At 42.0% G+C, this 24,467-nt stretch overlaps 1 protein-coding gene across 1 annotated transcript in view; it reads left to right on the top strand.

Moving 5' to 3' along the window:
• Positions 1-626: 626 nt before the first annotated feature.
• The window catches only part of arhgap20b (Rho GTPase activating protein 20b), a 92,479-nt gene continuing 68,638 nt past the window's right edge, over positions 627-24,467 (top strand). The window contains exon 1 of the mRNA XM_080188209.1: positions 627-729. Within this exon, the coding sequence (XP_080044335.1) occupies positions 643-729 (87 nt within the window). The 5' untranslated portion in view covers positions 627-642. The remainder of the gene's footprint in view (positions 730-24,467) is intronic.

The raw sequence follows: 24,467 nt of genomic DNA, 5'->3' as shown, positions 1-24,467 counted from the left end.
AGACCAAGTGGGGAAAACCTAATTCAATTATTCTTCTCGCATTCCTTTTCCTACCCTTCCCGAGGGCCGCTAACTCAGCACAGACAGCGGGAGAGTGCTGGGGGATGGGGAGGATTGAATCACGGAATCATTGAGATATCAGGGAACAGCAGCGGTGAGTTAACACCCTGAGTTGCATATATTCTCGTACTGAGGTCAGAATTACTTACCATCTGGTGGGTTAAATAATCAATGTAATATTAATTCCATTGTCAAAAGTAAAAAGTGTTATGCAAGTGAATATTGAGAATTAGAAAATAACCATTTTTCAGAAGTCCCCCTTTTAAAGTTAGGATGTGAGCTAGTAAATCAGGCTGTAGTGCACTCAGCACTAAAGGGTTACAGCAGAATGAGGCACAACTCGATGAGGATGACCTTATTTAGTCAGTAAGGAGGAACAGCCCATGGATCAGAATAGGACTCTGTCCCAGCTCAGTGGAAAGAAAAACTGTGCAACTCTCATCCGAGATCAAACAACAAGTCCAGTCAGATCGTTATCGGGGGATTTATGCAGATTGCAAGAGCAAATACTGTACACAAATCATTCCTCCTGTTGGACATGGGAAGCAAGAAACATGTGCACTGAAGAATCGATTCAGCATCATGACTCCCCTGCAGAATAACGGAGCCCAAAGGAAAGAAATAGCAGAAAGTGGAAGCCAAATGTTTAAAACAGCAGAGACAGAAAAGGTTGGTTTGAAAAGATAATTCCCAATTGCAGAGGTAATTTTTTAAAAGCTCACATTTTAAGAGGATTGCTTTATGATAGGAATCAAGCTAGAGTTTGGAGTATTATGAAAAATTTTCTCTTCACATTTTTAGATTTTCCTCAAGAAGGTTCTTTGTAATATAAGTAACATTGTAAGTCTAGAAAATTATAGATTCAAAGAAGACTGCCATCAGGGAGAGATTCCCTCCTACAGTAACAATCACCGATGACTGAGATGAAGGGACTTTTTTTTAATATTTTATATTAAAATATAATATAAATGTGCATTTATACTCATTTAATTAAAACAATAGAAAATATCAGGTTATAATTTTGCCTCGAGATCTCAGAGAAAGTAAATGATGAAAGTGTTTATTGTTTGTATCGAGTGTAATTAAGGTATTGATAAGTTATAGACTACCTCCATTAGTGTCATTAACTAATTGAAAATTAGTAAACTGCTGAAACACCAAATCCAGTGGTAATTTACTGATCACCTCCATTCAAGTGACTTGGCGACTATTAGACTACTCAGTCAGTGAGATTAACCCATTGTTGACTTCTGGACTGTATGTGATTACCTATCAGTAACTTATACGTGGTCCCTGTTAGTGTGACTGATCATCCAAGTATATAAACCATCTCTCCTGTGTAGAATGTTATCAAAGGTTTGTGCAGTGAAGCAGTTTTGCCCAACTTCACACTCATTTGGACAGAGCTGCTCATCTGCGCCAAGATCCCCAGATCCTGTCAAGCCCCCTGCTTCATTATTTGATCCAACATGTGCAGACATCCTCTGTGCCATCCCACTCTGCATGGAGGGATTTCCTGAGTTCATTGTTGATGCGCATTCTCCCCTTTCCCACCTTCAGGATACACCTGACAAACAATTTTACCATCTGGTATGGCGAAAGCAGCTCCTGGGGATTCTGTCTTCAGAGGTCCTTCCTAGTATCAATGGGAACCTTTTGTGGCGAGCGCTTCACAATGTAACGACCTCTAATTTGTACTAAGGCCACTTTAAAGATTTCCTGACCATTCTGCTGTCTACCGGAAACAGTGTTCTGTTTTTATACAGTATCAGAGACTGCAGCCTTTCTTTCACTATTTGAAGAGGCTGCTCCACAATGTTAAGTTTCTTTGTTTTCACATGTTGAATGTCACTTTTGGCTCTTACATTTGAGTTAACAGATTATGGGTTTAATGTCCACTAGAGGATTTAAGAAAGCAATCTGGCCTGGTGGAGTACTGCATTCTTGGAAGTTCAGCCTTCTGAATAAGGCACATTCTGCAGCGTCAGATAGATGTAAAATATTCTTTGACACTATTCAAAAGCGTATACCTGCCCAACAGTTACCCCTAAACCAACAATACTGGGAATAAATTTCTTGGTCACTAATGCAATTGCTTGTTGTTGTGGGATCGTGCTATGCGCAAACTGGCCAAAACTCTACAACCTCACCTGTCCTGGAATCAAAGCGGGCAAAGTTACCAGAACTGAAATCTCCATTGGCCTCGGCTGGGATTTTATGATCTCGCACGAGGGAGGCAGTAAAATCCCGCCCTTATATCTGCCCAAGTATAATAGTGACTGCACTTCATTGTAAGTAATTAATTCGCTGTAAAATGCTTTGTGGCGCCCTGAAGATATGAAAGGCACTATATAAATGCACACTTCTCACATTTTTCATTTTTGTTACCTGGTGAACCGGGTAAGTAGATTGGAGGTATTTCAGGGAATCTGTTCCTGGGTTTGGCATAAATAACCATGCAGAAATACAAGATTTCTGAAACTGCTTGCCCATATTGCAAACGCTACATGCCCAGATGATCATTGAGTAGAAAACAATTCACTTAATATCTGCCAAAGCCCCAGTGAGCATTGCAGAACTGGTTAAAACTAATGTAGTTTGAAATCACGAGTGCACTTTTTTATTTTGTGCAGACTGTCCATTCTTTATTTGTGATGCCTTTCTTCCTGGACAGAAGAGATGCCCTTTGTATCATGCCGATGGCACTGGGCATTGCTTGGCCAAAAGAGGACAGAATCTGCATTTTGATTAATAGTTGTAACATTGTTAACACCAGTGTGACAGCAATCATTTCTTTTTAACAAAAGCCAAATAATGCGACAATGGAAATCCGAAATAAAAACCAAAATGTTTGAAATATTCAGCAGGTCTGACAGCATCTGTTTATTTATTGGTGTCATGAGTAGGCTTACATTAACAGTGCAGTGAAGTTATTGTGAAAATCCCCTACTCTCCACACTCCAGTATTTGTTCGCGTACATTATACCACCTAACCAGCACATCTTTTGGACTGTGGGAAGAAACCAGAACATCTGAGGAAACCCACATAGCCACGGGGAGAATGTGCAGACTCCACACAGGCAGTGATCCAAGTTGGGGATCAAACCCTTTTCCCTGGCGCTGAGACAGCAGTTTTAACTACTGTGCCACCATGTTGCCCATGAGAGATTGTGGAGAAAGTGCCAGAGTTAATATTTCTGTTCTGTGATGTTAACCTATATGTTTCTAGCCTGTTGAACTTTAGTGCAATTTATTTTCATGTTACGTTATCAGTTTTACACTTATTTTTGAACATAGAATTGATCTCCACACTTTTGTGATGATTTTAATGTGAAGGTCTTCAGGAAGAAAGTGCTGTAATTAATCAAAACCAGTTTAGTGGCATAAGTACACAATTTCAAACAGGGGATGCCAACTGTGTTTAGATCAGAACAATGGAGTTGGCTGGCAAGATGGCACAGTGGTTAGCACTACTCCTCATAGTGCCACAGATCCGAGTTCAACCCTGGCTTGGGGCACTGCCTGTGTGGAATGTATACGTTCTCCCCTTATCTGTATGGGTTTCCTCTGAGTGCTCTGGTCTCATCCCACAGTCGGAAAGATGTGCTGGTTAGGTGAATTAGCCATGCTGAATTCTCCCTCAGTGTACCCGAACGGGCGCCGGAGTGTGGTAACTAGGGGATTTTCACAGTAACTTCATTACGGTGTTAATACAAGCCTGCTTGTGGCACTAATAAATAAACTTAATACACTTAAACACACATGTCATCATCACATTTACATAAATCCTGTTTTAGATTGCTATTGTGAAGTGGGTGCCTAATGCAAATCCTCAAATCCACTGAGGGGCCAAAATCACAATTTGACCTGTTAAGTTTGATACCTTTCTTCCTGCCTCCCTTGCAATGTCTTCATCAGCTTGCTGCTTTAATTCTGGATTCTAGGAGAATGGACACTGGGATTTCAACAACATGAATTCGTAGATGTACGAGATATTTGTACCATGGTGTTTGGAAATATGAGGAAAATGCACCGCTGTGCGGTTAGTTTATAGATTTTGTCCCTTTCAAGCTTGGAATTTGCCTATGGGGGCATCTTGAGCTTTCTAACAACAGCTCGAAGTACTGGCAGCTACATGGCTGTCCTTGACAGTGTGATCATTTTGAAATGCAGGGTTACAAACATCATGCAGGCTTCTTCATATACTCAATTCATTCAGTCAACTGTGATTTCAGACCGGGAAAATCTCAGTCCATGCAGAGTTAACTCATATTGGCTACAGAAGTAGTTGGGACATTGGAATTAGCTTTAGCACCCTGGGTCAGAAAATGGAAGCTCTCATTCCTGATCATTATTACGTGAGAGGAGATTCAATGAGCAGAACCTGTGATTAAATGTCCTGTGTCGGCTGTCTGAACTTACATTGGAAGCGGTGCCATTTGGACAAGATGCCGAAGGTGCCTGATGGCTGTTGAATCATCTCCAAAGATAAGTTAATGTTTGCATGGGAGGAGGACAGCTAATTGAAAGAAATAACTTGCATTTACATAGTGTCTTTCATGTTTTCATAGTGTTTCACAACCAGTTAATTACTCTTGATCATAGATGTGTCACGGTTGGAATTAGGGCAACTACATTAGTCCAATAGTGCGCAGTAAAGCTCCACATGTTGCAATAAGTAGGTTTGTATATATTTTAGTGGAGAGGTAAATGCTGTTTAGCACAAGTATTAATGTGCTTTACACGCTCACTGGAAGTAGGAACAGGAAAGCAGGGCCTTAAAATCCCCACAGTGTAGAAGAGGCCATTTGGCACATTGGGTCTGCACCAACTCTCTGACAGATTACCTTACTCAGGCCTTTCCCCCTGCCCTATCCCTGCGGCCCCACATATTTATCATGTCTAATCCATCAAACCTACATATCTTTGGACACTAAGGAGCAATTCAGCATGGCCAATCCACTTAACCTGTGCATTTTAGGATAGTGGGAAGAAACCAAGGCACCAGGAGGAAACCCACACAGATTGACAATCACCCAAAGCTGGAATTGAACCCAGGTCCTTGGAGGTGTGAGGCAGCAGTGCTAACAACTGCACCACCGTGCCATTTTGATTCAGCTTTTAATTAGAAAGGGGAAACTTGCAGAAAAAGAAGGAACTAAGTCATCTGTGTGCATTGTCATAACACTAAAGCTTAAGGATAACTTTTCCTATACCTCAATAACACCAGCATGCAAAATAGTAATAATATTGGCATCAGTCCTCTGTGTTAAACTGTCTCAACTGAATTATTTTTGGAGATCAGTAACTTGTTATGCTGGCAACCAAAGTTACCATATTTAACAGCAAGATCATGATAATATTGAGAAGAATAACCAACGTTTTTTTCACAGATATTCATTAAGGGAGAAGTATTCATCATGAAACTGAAATATTGGTCAAGAAACTGAAAGAAATCATTATTTTTCCTCAAATAGTGCTACTCTATATCCAGCTGAACAGGAACATAAAGCTTCAGTTTATATCTCATTCCTGAGGTTACACATCATTCTCTCAGTCTACGTTGTTTAATTAAACCTAGTGACAATATTAATAAGAATTTTAGCAATTTGCTTCATGAATGTGTACATGGATTACTTTATGAAAATCAGTCACATAGCCACATTATAGGAAGAACATGGAAGCATTGGAAAGAGTGCAAAGGAGATTTACCAGGATGTAGCCTGGTATGGTGGGAAGGCCTTATGAGGAAAGGCTGAGGGACTTGAGGTTGTTTTCATTAGCGAGAAGAAGGTTAAGAGGTGATTTAATAGAGGCATACAAGATGATCAGAGGATTACATAGAGTGGGCAGTGGGAGCCTTTTTCCTCAGATGGTGATGGCTAGCACAAGGGGACATAGCTTTAAATTGAGGGGTGATAAATATAGGACAGATGTTGGACGTAGACTCTTTACTCAGAGAGTAGTAAGGGCATGGAATGGCCTGCCTGCAACAGTAGTGGGCTTGGCAATATTAAGGGCATTTAATGTTGATGCTAACCACTGTGCTACCGTGGGTGGCAAGTTAGAACAGTGGTTAGCGCTACTGCTTCGCAGCTCCAGGAAACTGGGTTCGATTCCCAGTTTGGGTCACTGTCTGTGTGGAGTTTGCACATTCTCCTTGTGTCTATGTGGGTTTGCTCCGGTTTCCTTCCACAGTCCAAAGATGTGCGGGTTATGTTTATTGGCCATACTAAATTGCCCCTTAGTGTGCTGAGATGCGTAGGTTAGAGGGATTAGTCGGTAAAATATGTAGGGATATGGGGGTAGGGCCTGGGTGGGATTGTGGTCGGTGCAGACTCGATGGGTTGAATGGCCTCTCTCTGTACCGTAGGATTTCTATGTTGCCTTTCTATGTATTTCTAAATGATCATTGGATAAACATATGGATGATATTGGAACAGTGCAGGTTGGATGGGTTTTAGATTGATTTCACAGGTCGGCGTGACATCGAGGGCTGAAGGGCCTGTACTGTGCTGTAATGTTCTATGTTTCTACAGAAGTGAAACTGTCCTTTAATGCCCTTGAGACAGTGTGAAAATACTGTCCACGTACTTAAAACAGAAAAAGATTGTAGCACAGTACATATTTTTAATGATACAAGTATCAGTGTAACTGAGGTCTGAATTCAAAGATAACATGAGCAATGGCTTTCATCTTCTGGGACCTGAGTTCAAATCTAGCCCCAGTGATTGAATGCAAAAATTTGGTCACGTTGCCAAACAACTGCCAAGCATTTCAAGGAGTGAGTGCAGTGACATTCATTATGGAAGAAGAAGTGTTCCATTTCATTTTGCTCAGCATAAAAATAATAAGTTTATTTGTTCCAAGTTCAGGGCTCGTGTGCTGTATAATAGAAGTTTTGTACCAACAGAGTTAAACTTCTCACTCACTAAGTTAAGATGTAGCTGCCAACCTGCTGGACACTTGTAATAAAACGTTTCTGGCTTGCTGCAAACTTATGGAGCCATTTCTCCCCAGGAATCTTCACATGGTTTTCAGCCTACATTTGGAAATGGCTCTTCGAGTTTGCTCATAAAAGGTTAACACTTTCAGAAATTGCAGAAATGGAAAAAAAACAGATCACATGGACATTGGAAAACATAATAAATTTTGGACCAATTTAATATGTATAGTGGCATCAAATCTAATATTTATCATGTAATTTTACGGTCCAGTTGCATCTGCCGTTAAAGTGTCCGTCATATTGGCTGTGTTTAGATCAGTATATTAGATAGAATATTCCCTGACTTTTACCAGGGCTTCAGTTTATTCTAATTAATAAAATATTGAGTACATCAACAGTAAGAGTTCAAAAATTAATTTATTTTATTTATTTACTTACTTCCCAATTCCATGCTTTAATTTTCTTTCTGGTAGCACATGCAGCAATAAAAAGAGTTTTAAAAAATTTGAGACATCTAGGTAAAGGGCTAGAAACCAAACTACTGAATGATTGAAAGGGCTGAAAAGATATGAAGATGAACCTAAAACGTAATGATCAAATTATCTATGCGTGGATTTAAAAAGCCTGAATCATGAAACAAGTAATCCTCGGTTTGACGTTCTTAGAAGGAATGAGTGCGGGCAGGAAACTGTGAGAAATCTTGAATTCAATGCTGGGAAATTATAATCAGGAAGAAGAGGTTCTGTATTGGATCATAGGATCAGGGCTAGGCCATTCAGCCCCTTGAGTCTGCTCTGCCTTTCAAATAGATCATGGCTGATCATCCACCTGCGTCTTTTTACCTCACTATCCCTGTATCCTTTGATGATATTAGTATCCAGAAATCTGGATTTCAGAAGTCTTGAGCATGCTGAATGATTGTTCCACAGCATAATGGCACATGACAGCTTAGAAAGAACACCAGAGAAAGGTTAAGAGTACCATAGCAGTGTTAATAAAAATAGTGCAAGACAAGAAAGATTTTAACAGATAAAATAGGGAATCACCTATCAAGAAACAGGCTTTCCTTTGTATATTGCCCAGAATATAAGATGGGTTTTTACATGAAGAAAAAGTAAAATGGATTTGAAGCTGTCACGCAGACAAACTCAGTAGCTGTTTTCACACAAGGCGCTTGGTTTTTCAATCCGGGTTTGGGAATCTGATGCCCAAATAGTTTCCAGTTCTGACTCCACATCACGTCTGTGTTGCAGACTTGACACCATCTTCAAAATCAATCCCCTGTTTGAGTTAGAAGTAAACTTGGCACTCAGTTAGCTGGACATTGTCAGGAGATAGGAACTGACTTTGGAGTTCAATACTCAAAAGCAGACAGCAGCGATGATGGGACTTGCTGCCGCCATGCAAAATACAGGAGACAGCAGATCAGAAGACCAACAGCTACATGGTGCAGGATAAGTGGCCAAGTGGTTAACGATAAGGGGGCTAAACCCACTCTGTGAGAATTATCCTTTTCGCCTCAGCAATTTTTTTTCAGCAGAAGTATGTCTTAATGTCTCTCCATTGTACCTGATAGCTCTGCAAAAAATATGCATGAGACTTTTCAGATTTGCCTTCATAGCCTCCTGGTCTATTAAGAAACTCCTTAAGGACTTTAGCAGGCAGTTAATTGGAAGTGTGTGGATTTCCAGCACTCTCACTGCACACACGCTCCAAGCACCCACGTGCTTCCCCTTTTAACCCCACACTGCCCTCACTTTCAAAATAGAGCAATGCAGAATGTGTGAGTACACTAATATGTCATCCACAATGCGATTTTTAAGAAGCGATTGCACCCGAACCTTTCCCCACTGGCAATTGCGAAAGATCCCTATAAGCACTAATCAGATAAACAACCAGGTTAACAGTAGTGTTTACTAAGGGAGCGATAGAAATATGGCGACTGGCAGCATTCCCTTTTCATCAAATAATATCACAACATCTTTGATCCACTGCTGTTGCAGATAAAGTCCACACCTCATAGAACGTCTGGTACCTCCAATAATGTACGGCATTGGGTGACAAATTATAGATTATTTAGGCCTGGAGTTTTCTCAAAGTTGCCCTTACTCCGCCACCTTAACTTCACTGGAACTGCTCTGAGGAAATTATGACTCGGGAGTGTGGAGAGTTAACTCATAATTCTTTTGACTCAGAAGTAAACCTGATACAAATGTTGGGTAAAACAAATAATCCCATCAGGATATAAAAGTGTTTGAAACTGGCATTTTAATTCCAGATCCAAATTCAGTTATATTAAATGCAATCCACGCACGATTATTGAAAACAGTGTGAGTAGACCCTGTAACAAATATTAGCTTAACACTTGTCTGTAGTTAATGAGTTAATGATGACCAATACTGGAAATATGTCAATGTCTCATCTTTTCATTAATGCGTTGGATTTGATTTTTGCATCTGGAAAATGTTTGGTAAACTACTGAGGTTCTAAATCAAATCTTACCAAATCATTGTTTTCTCAACTGTGTGCCAAGGGAGGGACAAATGGTTTCATTGTAATAACACTAGATTCTGGGGTAAGTGGTGAGGCCCAGCTGGGATGGATCATTTTATTTAAACATGTCTTTCCTTCTGTGGGAGTACTGGGTGGTATGGGTCAGAACACAGTTAAATTTTTTTTATCTTGTGGTTCAGGACTCATGAGAGAGGCACTGACAAAACCCATTTCTGTTCACTAGTGGAGGCCACAATATTAGTGGATGGCTCAAACATCTCTTCCAACTCATAAATGTTTAGTCAGGTCTTAGACATGAATGGCAGAAAATGTCTTTTATACATTTTTGTGTGGCAATGATGAGATTAACATGTGGCTATCATTGATGACACATTAGCAATATAAAAATGTTGCCAGGTCACTCTGCTGTGCTACAAAGGGTACTGAAACATGTTTGATGATTTTTTTTAGTTACTTGTTGAACTGCAATGCGAACAATTTCCACTGAGCCATTATTATCAGTTCTGTTTAAAAATAAAGTAATTTACAAAAAATTACTTATTAGAAATTTAACTTTGCAGTGGTCCCTTGAAAATTTAATGGGTAGACGTTGTTGTTGTTAAACTTCAAAGACTCCAAAACCTAAATATCAATCCCTAAGGCTGAATTTAACCCTGGATCAGGCTGCTAATTGGCTTGAGAGAGCCTTTCATCCTCATCGGGGAGGGAGATCTGTCTCTCAGAGCTGCCAGTGATCCAAATGGCTGGCAGCTTCCTCGTGCCAGCAATGCCACCAGGAGTGGCACCCACTGCCAGGATTGCAGGCAGTTCCAGAAGAGGGCCAGGCTGACAGACACTGACAAGGGAGCAGTGGCAGGAACGAGGGAAGAGAAATCTGGAGGTTACGAAGCGCCATGGGGGATTGCTGGGGAAAGGAAAAAATCCTAGTAGGTTAGAGAAAATTATAAACCATCAGGCTTTTAAGACACTGACAGGACTACCAGCATTAAGACAAATGCTTTTAAATCAGACTATGAACTGTAACAAGAAACTTAAACAAGTGATAATGATTTAAGACATGTATGTTGATATTTTGAATGTATCAAATTACTTTGGCCAAAGGCAGATTGCTGCAAAAGCATGATGGTAGAGGGCAAAAGGACAAAGCCATATCCACATCCAAAGGGAATAATGAAATCTTCAAAATATGCAAGTTTTTATCAGTTGAGTTTGTAATGGTGGAACATTCAGGGCAAGTTCATAAATATGATTAATTCACTGTTCAGATAAGATGGATGCATGCCCAGATGCGGGATCATGTCTTAGTATGACTTGGCAGTGACCTGTAGGAAAACTTGTGGGAACGTTAACTTTGAACTGAGTGACCAGGCGTCTGGTTACTAAGGGATACAGGATGTTGAGTTAACCAAAATGGGAACGTCCGGATTTTACAAACTAATTCAATACCATTATGCCAAAAGATAAGATGCAATTGGCTGGAGTATGTGACAGGTATTATTGTTGATTTATGCATATTGAAAATGATTGATTTAAGCTAATGAAAGGTAGATATATCTGTTAAGAAAAGAGTATAATTGATCTTTCCTTCATTGTATGTCAGAATTTATTGGAGAGAACAAGCTGCTCTTCTCGTTGAGAGAGCTCAGACTCTGTGATAATCTCTCTCAGTGATGTACTGGTAAAATAAAAGTTACGTCTTTAAACTGAGTCACTAGCTTCATGAGTCTTGTATTGTCTGAAGTTTCAATGATACCCAGTGATTTTGCAAACACTGCTAACAGGAATGTTCCCCGATGGGTGCCAAAAAGAGGCAACCTGTATACTGGCCACCAGGTGGGCTGTATATGTGGTGTCAATTCCTCCCCCCCATCCCCCACCTCCAAACTCAGCAGTAGTGGGAAGAACTCACGGGCAAGCCCAGACAGGTACAATTGCATGAAGGTGGATAGGGACTATGCCATTGTCATGGTGCCCAATCTTTTCTGTTTGATCTTTATTCCTCTCTTGTTTGGGACTCAGAGACCAATTGTATCATATCAGCTACTGACTGGCTGAGATCAGGACTAGGAATTAAAAATTCCTTTTGGCTTAGTGCTACATGAGTTGACATGTTAAAGTACCACTGCATTACAATTTGGGGAATGACACCCAAGAGATTCACTATAGTAAAACAATGTGACATGAAGTGCAAAGATAATGGCCAGAATTCTCCAATCTCACCTGTGGCTGGGATTCTCCAGTCCCACTGAGCACCAAATTCTGCATTCTTGCTAGCAGCAGTGGCGGGGCATATGAGATCAGAGAATCTCAGCCCAGAACATTTTCTTGTAATTGATACATAGCAAATTGTACACCTTCACTATAAGTGCCCAGCAGAAGTGGGATGTTTGGATCTGAGAAAGGGAGGCCAGGAAAGAACAAACAAAAGGAAGGTTTTCCACTTACTCAACCTTGTGTTGCCCCTAATGATCAATCACAGAATAGTAGAGCCAGAGGCTTTGAAATTTCCTTTGTCAAAAATATTCACATACCAAGGGGTGAGGGAAGGATGCAAAAAGGAGGATAAGGAAGTTTGTGGAGGAGGGTTGGGGGAGGAAAGCCTGAGCAGGAGAATAGACCATAATGTACAAAACATGGAATGTTTCTCTAGTTTATTAATCTGGGTGGAGATGGGGGGACGAATTTGGCGGGAGGTCCAAAATCCAGTTTCACAGCAGCGTAAAAAGTTGGCAGGATCTTCCACTACCGCCCACCATGACAGATATCAATTCATGCCAGAGGTTGGCATGAAACCGATTAGCCTCCTGCCAGTGGGAAATAATGCCTAGAACACTCCTGGATCATTGTGGCATGGAAAAGTTGGGGCCTACCTTAAGAAGACCTTTGGCTGCATGAGGTGATGAAGGACAAAATGGAGGCCTCCAGTGACTGGACCCTGGAACACCATGTGCAGCACTGAGTGGGTGAAGCATTAATCACGTAGACTTCTCTGAACAGCAGTATTCAGAGCTGGTCGTTCTCGGTGTTGCAACTTCACCCAGAGATCGATCTTTCATCCAGAGATTTCACCCAGAGATCAATCCTTCATCCAGAAGCTTCATCCAGAGATTTCACCCAGAGATCAATCCATCATCCAGAGATTTCACCTTGAGATCGATCCATCATCCAGAGGTTTCAGCCGGAGATCGATCCTTCATCCAGAGGTTTCAGCCGGAGATCAATCCTTCATCCAGAGGTTTCACCCAGAGATCGATCCTTCATCCAGAAGCTTCATCCAGAGATTTCACCCAGAGATCAATCCTTCATCCAGAGATTTCACCTTGAGATCGATCCATCATCCAGAGGTTTCAGCCGGAGATCGATCCTTCATCCAGAGGTTTCACCCAGAGATCGATCCTTCATCCAGAGGTTTCACCCAGAGATCGATCCTTCATCCAGAAGCTTCATCCAGAGATTTCACCCAGAGATCAATCCTTCATCCAGAGATTTCACCTTGAGATCGATCCATCATCCAGAGGTTTCAGCCAGAGATCGATCCATCATCCAGAGGTTTCACCCAGAGATCGACCCTTCATCCAGAGATTTCACCCAGAGATCGATCCTTCATCCAGAGGTTTCACCCAGAGATCGATCCTTCATCCAGAGATTTCACCCAGAGATCGATCCTTCATCCGGAGATTTCACCCAGAGATCGATCCTTCATCCGGAGATTTCACCCAGAGATCGATCCTTCATCCGGAGATTTCACCCAGAGATCGATCCTTCATCCGGAGATTTCACCCAGAGATCGATCCTTCATCCGGAGATTTCACCCAGAGATCGACCTTTCATCCAGAGATTTCACCCAGAGATCGACCCTTCATCCAGAGATTTCACCCAGAGATCGATCCTTCATCCAGAGATTTCACCCAGAGATCGACCCTTCATCCGGAGATTTCACCCAGAGATCGATCCTTCATCCGGAGATTTCACCCAGAGATCGACCCTTCATCCGGAGATTTCACCCAGAGATCGACCCTTCATCCAGAGATTTCACCCAGAGATCGATCCTTCATCCAGAGATTTCACCCAGAGATCGATCCTTCATCCAGAGATTTCACCCAGAGATCGACCTTTCATCCAGAGATTTCACCCAGAGATCGACCCTTCATCCAGAGATTTCACCCAGAGATCGACCCTTCATCCAGAGATTTCACCCAGAGATCGATCCTTCATCCAGAGATTTCACCCAGAGATCGATCCTTCATCCAGAGATTTCACCCAGAGATCGATCCTTCATCCGGAGATTTCACCCAGAGATCGACCTTTCATCTACAGACTTCACCCAGGGCTCTGAACAATTCTCTAAGTGCTGGTGAGTTTGGTGGACCCTGCCCTCCTCCTGCTGTAAACACCTGTCAGTGTGGTGATCACCAGAGTCTGAGATGTTTCCTACACTGAAGTGAATACCCACTGAGGTGTGTCTCTGGCTAGTGAAGGATGCAGATGTCTGCATCCGTAACCTTCACGGTTACGGATGTCCTCACCCCTCTCCAAGCTTGGGCTTCTGTTAAAGCTGGAAAAGGCTTCCTGTGGATTGGCGCTTGACCTCTTCCTGGTGGCACCTGTAAGAGAGAGAGGAGAGAATGACTGACAGCATGACCTGTTGTATCCTTGACCCTGAGGTTTCTATGACATGCATAGATCGTTACTGGTTAGAGGCCAAAAGCCAGTCTGCCCATCTCCAATGGCTGGCTGCTCCTCAAATTCTGTCACTTCCTTCAGGTGTGGCCGACCCCCTCCCACCTTCTCTGTCTCTCATCAGTTATGGCTTTACTTCTGCTCAAAAAGAGCAGAGAAAATGGGGTTGAGAGGAATTGTACTCAGCATCAACTTGTATGTGGCCATTTCACCCATTGCTCTCTTGCTTCCGGTCTCAGAGATAACCAATTGGATTGTGCGGCATGAGATTGATACAGCACAGGTTGTCCAGACGAGTTCTGGGCCAGCACTCTCCAGAGCAGTGAGCCAGCTATATATGCGGCTCAGAGCTTGTGGAGGTTTCTGGTGTCCTCATTACCTGAGCCACTTCCCTACCACCATTTCCCCTCTCCTTCCAGACAACATTCTGAGGTCCCAGTGCCCTTCACAGATCCACAATTGTGCCTTCACCTGCAGAGTGGATGGACTGTAGTGGAGTGAATGGCAGTGCCATTGAGGCCTATGTACCCTGAACCATTCATCGTGGTTAATGTGAGCATTCACTTACCCCGTGGAATGGATGAGTTCATTTACCCATTTCTGGATTGGGGGAGGGGGGGTGCGGTGGTGGGGAGTGGTGGCCTTTGCTAGAGGCCCTAGCCACAGACTACCCTGGAAATCTGCTCCCAAATAGGGTTGGTCTTTCTGCTCAGCCTCTTCCTCCTCCTATCAGCTAGGAACAGGATATCCTCCTCCTAGCCTCTACTTGGTCAAGGAGGATTCCCAGGGGTGAGTCGCTAAACATTGTGCCGAAGATTCTTGCTATCTCAATTGGCGTGGTTAGTAAGTTGCTGTCAGGGCACCTTTTAAATATGGTGCTCAGATAAGGTGGCAGGGCATGTGTCATCCAGCATTCCCGTGCTGTGCAATATGTCAGGGCATCCCTAACTGTCTAAGAAATGATGCCGGAGTCACATGATATCATGTGAATTCCCTGCACCTTCTACGGTGGTAAAGACTCCCTGTCCTTGCTCCCACTATATGTCTTAGTTCCAGATGGGAAAATTCTACCCTTGATCTCCGTTCCGTCATGGCCTCAGCTGGGGCTAACAACTTAAGTGTTACAGATACCCTCTGTGAAATGTTTAGGGAAGTGATAATTCTCCTGATAATTCTTTGATTGCAAATGTGCATAAAAGGACATCAGGTTAGGTATGGATCAAATTCATTTATGGTGTAGCCAACAGATACACTGCCAACACCATCTTGGCTCACCAATGGACAAGAAGAGTACCCAGGAAGTGCTGCAGTTTGCAGCACTGAAATTCCAGTGTCAGTTAATGCTTTTCAGAGGGCACAAAGGAAAAAGAAAGTAGGAAGAAGAAATTATTGTCAGAAGAGTTCAATTTGGTGCTTTATTAGTGCCTACATTTCAGTTCTACTGCTGAAACAAATAATTCCCTTTACCTAGCTTTCTCTATGTTTTGGGGCCTCATCCTTTAAATGTTGGCAGGAAACTGCTTCTTTCCTTAGCTCTGCTGACAGGAAGTGCTTAGAGACTTGCTCCTGTCACCCTGTCGCTGGGAAGGCTTCATTCTCTCTGCTGCTTTATTTTCATAACGGACCCGGGGCCCCATGCTGAAAGAAACTGTGAAACAATTTACTACTTATACATCCAGGAGGCAAGCATGGAAGTAAGACAATGTGCTGGTTTTGCATTACAGCTGAAATTGTAAATCTATTTTTTGTTTAGAATTTCAATAAAGCAACTTTGGAAAATCTAAATATTTCAATTTAACATTTCATTTCGAATGGTCTTAAATCAACGTTCATCAAATTAACGCTCACTTCTAACACATGAGATTGACACCAGGCATAATTTGAACTGCCCTGTGATACATCAATGCCGTGTTTGCTGTAGCACGATGTGCATGTGAGGCCAACAAGGTGGGATTTTTGAAGCTACAATGAATTTTAACTGCTCATTTATCCAGACTTTCACTGACCTTCAGTTTATCCAGTGGATACCTCAGTTAAGCATGTCCCAGCATTAGTTTACGCTGAGTTCATTGGTCTGAGTGGGATGAGAATATAAAAGTGGATATCTAGGTCAATGTCCCAAATAAGTCTTTGGAGCCAGGAGTCCCTTCACCAAAATCTCTTTATTTAAAACTCTATCAGCAGTATACAGAGTGCTAGTAATTAGCAGTCTATCTCCGGGGTGTCAGAGGAACTATACAAGACAGAAACTCCCTGATTCGCCGACCTCAATGGCCTGATTGAAGTCATTACAGTCTACATTAGGGAATGTTCCTACTCTTGAATCCTATCCAATGACCCCACCTAGACTGTGTAGATGTCATCTGATGGTGAAATGGCCTGCTAGTTCTTGCTATCAAAATTGCACCAGGATAATGGGTAAGTGATCATAGAGTGAGTTGTACATTTGGATCTGTAACCAGGAATAAGTCGACACACTCATGAGAAGGGCGGCACGGTGGCACAGTGATTAGCACTGCTGCCACACAGCATCAGGAACCTGGATTTGATTCTGGCCTTGCGTGACTGTCTGTGTGGAGTTTGCACATTCTCCCTATGGCTGCGTGGGTTTCCTCCAGGTGCTCCAGTTTCTTCCCACAGTCCAAAGATGTGCAGATTCGGTGGATTGGCCATGCTAAATTGTCCCTTAGTGCCCAGAGATGTGTAGGTTAGGGGGATTAGCCATGGTGAATTTGCTGGCTTACGGGGATAGGGTGGGGGTGGGACTGAGTGAAATGCTCTTTTAGAGTCAGTGCAGAATTGATGGGGCAAATGGCTTCCTGCATTATCAGGATTATATGATTAATTGAGAATGGGAATGTAAAGAAGAGAAATACTTCCCCTTTTCTACTAAATATCCCAGCCATTTTAACGTCACATTAAGTGAAACATTGTGTTAGCTGCAACCTACTCTCTGTTTTCCTGTGATTCTCAGCACATTTTCTGGACAATGTTTGTTGGTTTCTGACAACAGCCCAATGATGGGATGTTACTGGAGCTGGGTTTCTTAGTGGGTGAGCTGGGAGAGTTAGTGTTGGGAGACGGTTGTGGGGAGGAGAAAGAAAAAGAAAGGGGAAAGGAAAAGAAGACCGGCATACGGAGAGAGAAGAAATAGTATAATACTATAAACAAGTCACTACTCATGAATGTTGCTTTCAGCAAATATGAACTAACACTTAATTAAGTTAATTAATTAGCTGTTGGAGCTAAGTCATCCAAGATGTCAACTTTATTTGGAACTTGAGAAGTGGCTGGTTTATGCTACCTGTAAGTCTAACTTTCCATACATTGATCAGCATCCTATACAGTGGAGGTGGATCTTTTGTAAGGTGAAGAACACTGAGGGCTCGAGGATGGCAAGGAAATGGGAATGCTCCAAACTTTTGACAGCAGTTCACGAAGAACACTTTACCTGAACAATGCCTGCTCCGCTGCATTAACAATCGTGTTAAGCATGCTTCCAAATCCTGGAATTAGCTTTGGCTCAGTGGCAAGGTACAAGCCATTGAGGTAGAAGAGACAACCCCAAAGGCTGGATTGCAAAATTAAGCCTGGTACTTCAGTGCAGTAGCAAGGCAAAGATGGTCGTGTGTTTTCAAAAGGATGTTGGTGACTTGCTATTCTGAAAGGAGGACTGCTAAACCCTGACAAGGGCTCAGAGGAGTGTTCTTAAACATGAAACCTGCTGGAGTTATGTGAGGTGTCATTACAGTCCGTCCTGGACTGCAACATGACATGGAGATGGAGTACAGGCAGAAGGGAGAGCTCCGTGCAGAGGAAGGAGAAGGATGGCCCGTATAATCAGGTCCCACTCCCTGAAGGGTCTTTGGGGAGCACTTCTCTATTTCTATCTTAGCTAGGAGCAATGCTTGAGGTTCCTATTATTCAGCAAGAAGGTAATCACTGAAATGAAACTTCAACAGACATTAAAGCTGCACAGCAGAGTAAGGTTGGTGCTATAAGTGGCTGTGAAGATCACTGGCACCCTTAACTTCTAAAAAAATGGATCCTTCCAGTCAGGAACAGGTGACATAGGCAACATTTTTAGCATTCACTATTGCATTCTGGAGGTGACACCGAGAGAGGATTTCATCATTTTCCCCCATACCAGAGAGAACATGAGGAATGGTCATGTTACTTTGTCAGGATAAAAGGATTCCCAGTAGTGCAGGGAGCCTTTGACTACATGCAAATGACGTTGCACACCCCACATGAAAATGGAGAGAGATACAGGAATGGAAAGAGCTACTATTCCCTTAACAGCAAATTCCCTTTCAACAAACATTAACTTTTGTAAGGTGAGGTCTTATCTTTTGTAAGGTCTATAGTTGCTGTCTTGCAACTATAGGCAAAATATTTTGCTGGTGAGTATCTGCTGTCTTGACAGCAACCATAACATTTTTGCCTTGAGGCATTCAGCCAGTCTTTTTGTCACCATGACAAACTAGATTCTGGTTGTGTGGTGACAAGAGGTACTCACTGTACACATGGCTGATGATTCCCCTCTGTCACACAACCACAAGTATTGAGTGTACTGCCACTTGACACTGGAAATTATTGAAATGAGGAGTCATCGTAAGGTTTGAAAAAAGTAAAGTTTATTTATTAGTCACAAGTAGGCGACATTAACACTGCAACAAAGTTACTGTGAAGTTCCCCTAGTCGCTACAGTCTGGCGCCTGTTCAGGTGAATGCTCCTAACGAATATGTTTTTCAGACTATGGGAGGAAACCGGAGCATCTGGAGAAAACCCATGCAGAAGGTGCAAACTCCACACGCACAGTGACCCAAGCTGGGAATTAAACCTGGGTCTCTGGCGCTGTGAGGCAACAATGCTAACCACTGTGTCACCATGCCACCCTGTTGAGGACTGCTACCTGCCTCAAAGAGACTGGACACGGATCAGTCACAAATCATAACTGAAAATGGGAGCAAATTTTTACCCCAGAGTGCTGCTAAATGGCTGATAATGATGATGTACTGAAATATAAAACACCAAGGGATCAACATATATAACTTAGGAGGCTGAAGGCAAAGCCAGTTTAGGATTCTGAAAGCCACTCCAAAAATTATTTATTTTTGTCATCAATAACAATTTATCCAGTAAATCCATTTTGGTGTTAAACAGAGTTCATATATGTAAAAGTAACCAAAATATAAAATCGCATGCATAGGTACAGACGCCTTATCCAGCGTTCCAAAATCCAGAAGGACCCAAAATTCAGCTTCATTTGAAACATAGAAATTTGAATAAAACCTTTATATTCCCATTGTTCTCACTTTATTTTAAGTATTATAATTACACACAAGGTCTCGTACAAAATCTGTAAACTCTCCAAATCTGGCATACGTTCTGTCCCAAGCTGGCTGGATACGGAGTTTGGTACCTATAGTAACAGACTGCTCAGTGTGAAATATACTATAATTGCGTTATAGCCATGTGAGAATGGATGAAATTACTCCCCTATTCTCCCACTCCAGGTCTGACTGTAACAGGGATTTTATTTGTGAAGTTAGAGAGGACGTGCTTTGCCAATATTGCAGGACTCCTACTGTTTACATTTCAGATTGGAAAGGATTAGTCAGATAGATTTAAAACAAGGAGCGGGGTAAGTTTATTGAAACTATTCGCTAAATTAAAAAAAAACTAGATAAATTGCAACTACTATTCATACATCACACACATTCACTCCAGTGTGTACGCACACACGCACACACAAATAGAGGGCAGAATAAGAGGATAGCTTAAGAATTTTTTACAGTTTGTATTGAAGATAAAACAAAGGAGTACACTGTTCTTTGGCTGATCTCAATGCAGTAATTCCATTTGTGGTCGATTTGTTCAGGAGCATTCTTGGGTGTAATTGTATGGAGCAGATTTCACATTTATTCCTAAAAGATCACGTTTTGCAATAGGTTTCTCTTCTCATGATGGTTGCTTTGCAAATTCGGGCACAATTCTTCAGAGAGAGAGAGACAGAGACAGAGAGGAAAACAGCTCCGACAGAAGGTCATCCAGAATCGAAACATCAGATATATACTTTCTCCACAGGTGCTGTCAGAACTGTTGAGATTTTTCAGCATTTTTTGTTTTTGTTAGGGCAAACAACTTGAACGGCTTGTTTCAGTATAGCATTCTGATCTTGCTGCTTTGTAACACAGTCTCTTAAAGTACTCTGCTGTCTGTATATTCCAGAAAAATTCCATTAGTCCATGTCTGCAGCAGTCATTGGTGTTAGAACAGGGGTAATTGCATTTTGATGTCTTATCTCAGGAACTTGTGCAAAGTTTCAGGAATATGTAATGCCAACAAAAAGTGGGGATCTTTCGCATTCCCCAGGGAGTTGAGTGTCTTGTTCCGCTTGTGTGAAGGGCAAGTTGTATGTTGTCGCTGTCTGACGGTCTCCATTGTTTTCAGAGGGTTTTAGATTTTATGTTAAATCCATCCAGAGAAATTGAAAACAGTTAAATGATTTACATGTTTACTCTTATGCCATATTACTTCAATGGGACTTTTTTGATGTTGAATCAGTGGTGAATAAAATGTTGGCATTCAGTTCTCTGAAAACGTTCACAATAGTAATGGTCGATCTCTGGTGTATGTAATTATTCTAGTCGATGTTGCAGGAAATTATAGCATTCATTGCTTGGGCCACGCTAAAATGTCTCGGGCCAATGTTCCACTATTCCCCTCACTGAAAAGATCCAATTAAAATCAGTGGCCAACTCATGACTCTGAAATGGATGACTGCATTTTTCTTTAGAGACTCCCACATTTCTATCGAATGACATGCAATCTACTCATTGGTTATGCTGCTGTGTGTTAATCACCCAAAGCTCAGTAGACATGATGTTCCTGATATATACAGCATTCAATACAATAACCTTTCATTGCTGAATTGTTTTTAAGCTGCACACACTGATGTTCATTGTTTCTTCATGAACTTGACGTCAAGCTGTAATTAACAGTGCATTGAGTAACAATGCGGGGGTTGGGGAAGGTAGGGTTGGGGGTGCGGTAGTTGGGCAGTTGACCTAACATGTGGATCAGGTCGATGCCACGAACTGTTATAATGTAACCAATGATAACATGCTATGAGGGTCAATGGCAAAGTGATGTGGTGGTCAGTTGACCTGCTGACCTAGGATAAATAGAAAACTGATGGGGATTGCAGGGAGCATTTGTGGCCCAGGGCGTGGCTATAACAGTGGTGTAATGAAGTTTCTTTATTAAACCTGTCCTTTGATTTACTTTGTGAAGTTGGTTCTTTTATTGCTTGCTCCTGGGGTATCCTTACTGGCGAATAAACATAAACATGGGGTTCAATCCCTGTTCTGGCTGAGATAGATTCAGGGCCTTTTTCTGTGCCCTGTCCATAGTAAAAGGTCATGCAGCTTCGCTGTGGTTTAGTAAATAATCATTAAGGATCTACCTTCAGGCAGAGAACATAAGAACAACAACAATAACTACAATGGCACATAAAGTATAGCATAGTCCAGAGCAAAGTGCTACAAGGCAAGAGGGCAAAATGGTCTTTAAGTAGTTAAGTAAGATCTGAAAGGAAACTTGGGCCTGGATTTTCATGGCGTTTGGACAATTGAGAAGCCACTAAATAAGGTGAATCAGACTTGATTCCAGGAATCTCATCCCCATTTACACTTCTAGCAATATTTTCTGGCACAGATCGAGAATGTACTTAGCACTCCTCAACTTACTGGCTCCACTGCATGAGTGGGCATTTCAATCCTCCTCAAGGCACAATTGTGATGAAACTGGGCCCATTCTGTTAGCAGACGTGGTTCACAGCACCTCAGATAAGTTGTGAACTTTGGGGAATCCTAGTCCTGAGCTGAGAACCAAAATAAGAACAGCCATTCAACATCTACTTTGAAATACATTGCCCCCTTACTTGATACTTGATGAACTCCAGAAAAAACTCTCCACCTGGTGTTTAGGCCAGCACAGTGGTTAGCATTGCTGTCTCATTGGAACGTGGATTTGATTATGGCCATGGCTGACAGTCTGCGTAGAGCTTGCATGTTCTCCCCATGTCTGTGTGGGTTTCCTCCAGGTACTCCGATTTCTCCCACAGTCCAAAGATGAGCAGGTTCAGTGGATTGGCCATGCTAACTTGTCCTTGTTGTCCCAAGATGCATAGATTAGATGGATTAACCATGGTAAATGTGTGAGGTTACAGAAAAAGGCCAGAGGTGGAGGTAGGGGGTTGAGGCACAACTGCCTGGGCAAGAACTCTTTCTTGGTACACAGTCAATAGGCCGAATGGTTTCCTCCTGCGCTGTAAAGATTCTATGGTACTCTATTTCCTTTCACCCAGTCACTTGCATAATTATGTTTCTAATGTATCTTTTATTCCATGAGCTAAATTCTGCTCACAAGTGGGATTCTGTAGCCATGTGTGCCCCTTGACCGTAAATTCCCACTTGAGCTCAATGGACCTTTGAAAGGTCCACCATGTTGTTATTGTGTCCCATTACGATTCCCTTAGCAGGCGAGACAGGAGAATTTTGGCACACAAGTCTGTTGTGTGACATTGTGTCAAGTGCCTTTTGGAAGTCCTGCACACCTTACCTACAGCATTGCCCTCAGCAACCCTCTCAGTTATTCATTTTAAAAACTCCAGCAAGTTAGTTAAACGTGACTTTTCCCTTAAGGAATCCATGCTGATTTTCCTTGATTAGCCCGCATATGTCTATGTGATAATGAATTACATCCCAAATTATTTTTTCTAGAAGCTTACCCACCACACAAGTTACACTGACCAGTCTGTAGTTTCTGGGATTAATTTTACACGCTAGTTCCAAAAAGAGTGCGATTGTTCGATTGCTGCAAAGCAACAATTAACAAAACAAATAGTGTTGAACTATATAGTAGAACGTAAATTATGCTCAAACTGTGTATTGTTGCTACTGATGCTTTATTTTTCCCTTTCCTTGTTCTTATATTTTTATTTCAGTAATTCAATGGATCTACTTGAATTTGACACCATTTTTAACACCTTTATAACAGCCACTTGAAGAGACAATTAAAAGGGCAAATAATCTGCTGGGATATATATCCTGAACAACTGAGCTCAGTTACGTTCTTGATGGCCAGTTGGTGAAGGAAGAAACTGGATGGATTAATTCACAGAGGGGAATTTTCCTGTCGCACCCATCACAGGAATCGGCGGGAGGGGATGGGAGAGGCAGGGGACCATGTAAACCTCAGGCGGCTTTTTCGAGTTTGGGGGCCAGGGCGGTTGGAAAATCCTGCCGACAGAGTGAAACATTGTGATCAGAATCTTACAGCTGTTCCCGCTGGCAGGATTTTCTAGTCCCGCTGCAGTGAAAAGAGACGTGGTTTGGTGCCAAATTCTCAGTCCTCGCTGCAGTGGCAGCAGGGGCGTGAACAGCCGGTTACATCGTGCCCTTCATGTACATATCTACTGACTCTACTTTACTCCTGTGTCAGCATATGTCTCTTTATATGTGCTCAAGTAACCATCCAATCAATCTCCTCCGCCTGCCTGTACTTTACTTCAGTTGCTACAATTGACAAGCAGTACAGAAGTTATGCTGAGATTCTACAAAGCTAGATCATTTTAGAGAGATTTGCATTCAATTCTGCTCATTTCATCAGAAAAAATACACACATGCTTTGGAAAGGACACAGAAGAGGGCATCATGAATTACTGCAAATAGAAAGCCAAACTTTGAGAAAATAATCAGAGGACTCAAGCTCAACAGAAAAGGTTATAGGTGAAATCTCAGATTTGTAACGAAAATAATTCTCATACAGATAAGGTAAATTTAGATGGATATGATATGTTAAGCTAGTAATGCAAGACTAGGCAACATAAATAGAGTGATAAATGTTTTGATGAATCTGCTTGGCATATTCGTAATGTTAGAAATATTAGGACAGTTCACTGTACAGTTGAATGCTGCCTGGAAAAGTTAGCACACTGGGAGTGGCATTGATATAGAAAATAACTTTTCTCATCTTAATGGTGATTTATTTCTGAGATATAGTTCCATAGGTGCTTGAATCCCTCTGGAACTTTGTCATTCTTCATGTGTCAACCCAAGTTGGTGAGTGTCCCCAAACTATGCACAGCTGAGTCCAAGTCTGCCTTGGCTTAATCCTCCCCAATCATTACTTAGTATCTGACACCTGGGTAAGGACTGGGAGAACAGACTTTTTCATTCTTTCCTTGGCCAAAAAGTG

The sequence above is a fragment of the Carcharhinus amblyrhynchos genome, chromosome 4 (genome assembly GCF_965287045.1).
Source record: "Carcharhinus amblyrhynchos chromosome 4, sCarAmb.v2.hapA, whole genome shotgun sequence".
Lineage (NCBI taxonomy): Eukaryota > Metazoa > Chordata > Chondrichthyes > Carcharhiniformes > Carcharhinidae > Carcharhinus > Carcharhinus amblyrhynchos.
Note: the sequence above shows the minus strand (reverse complement) of the source record. Positions and strands in the feature narration are given on the sequence as shown.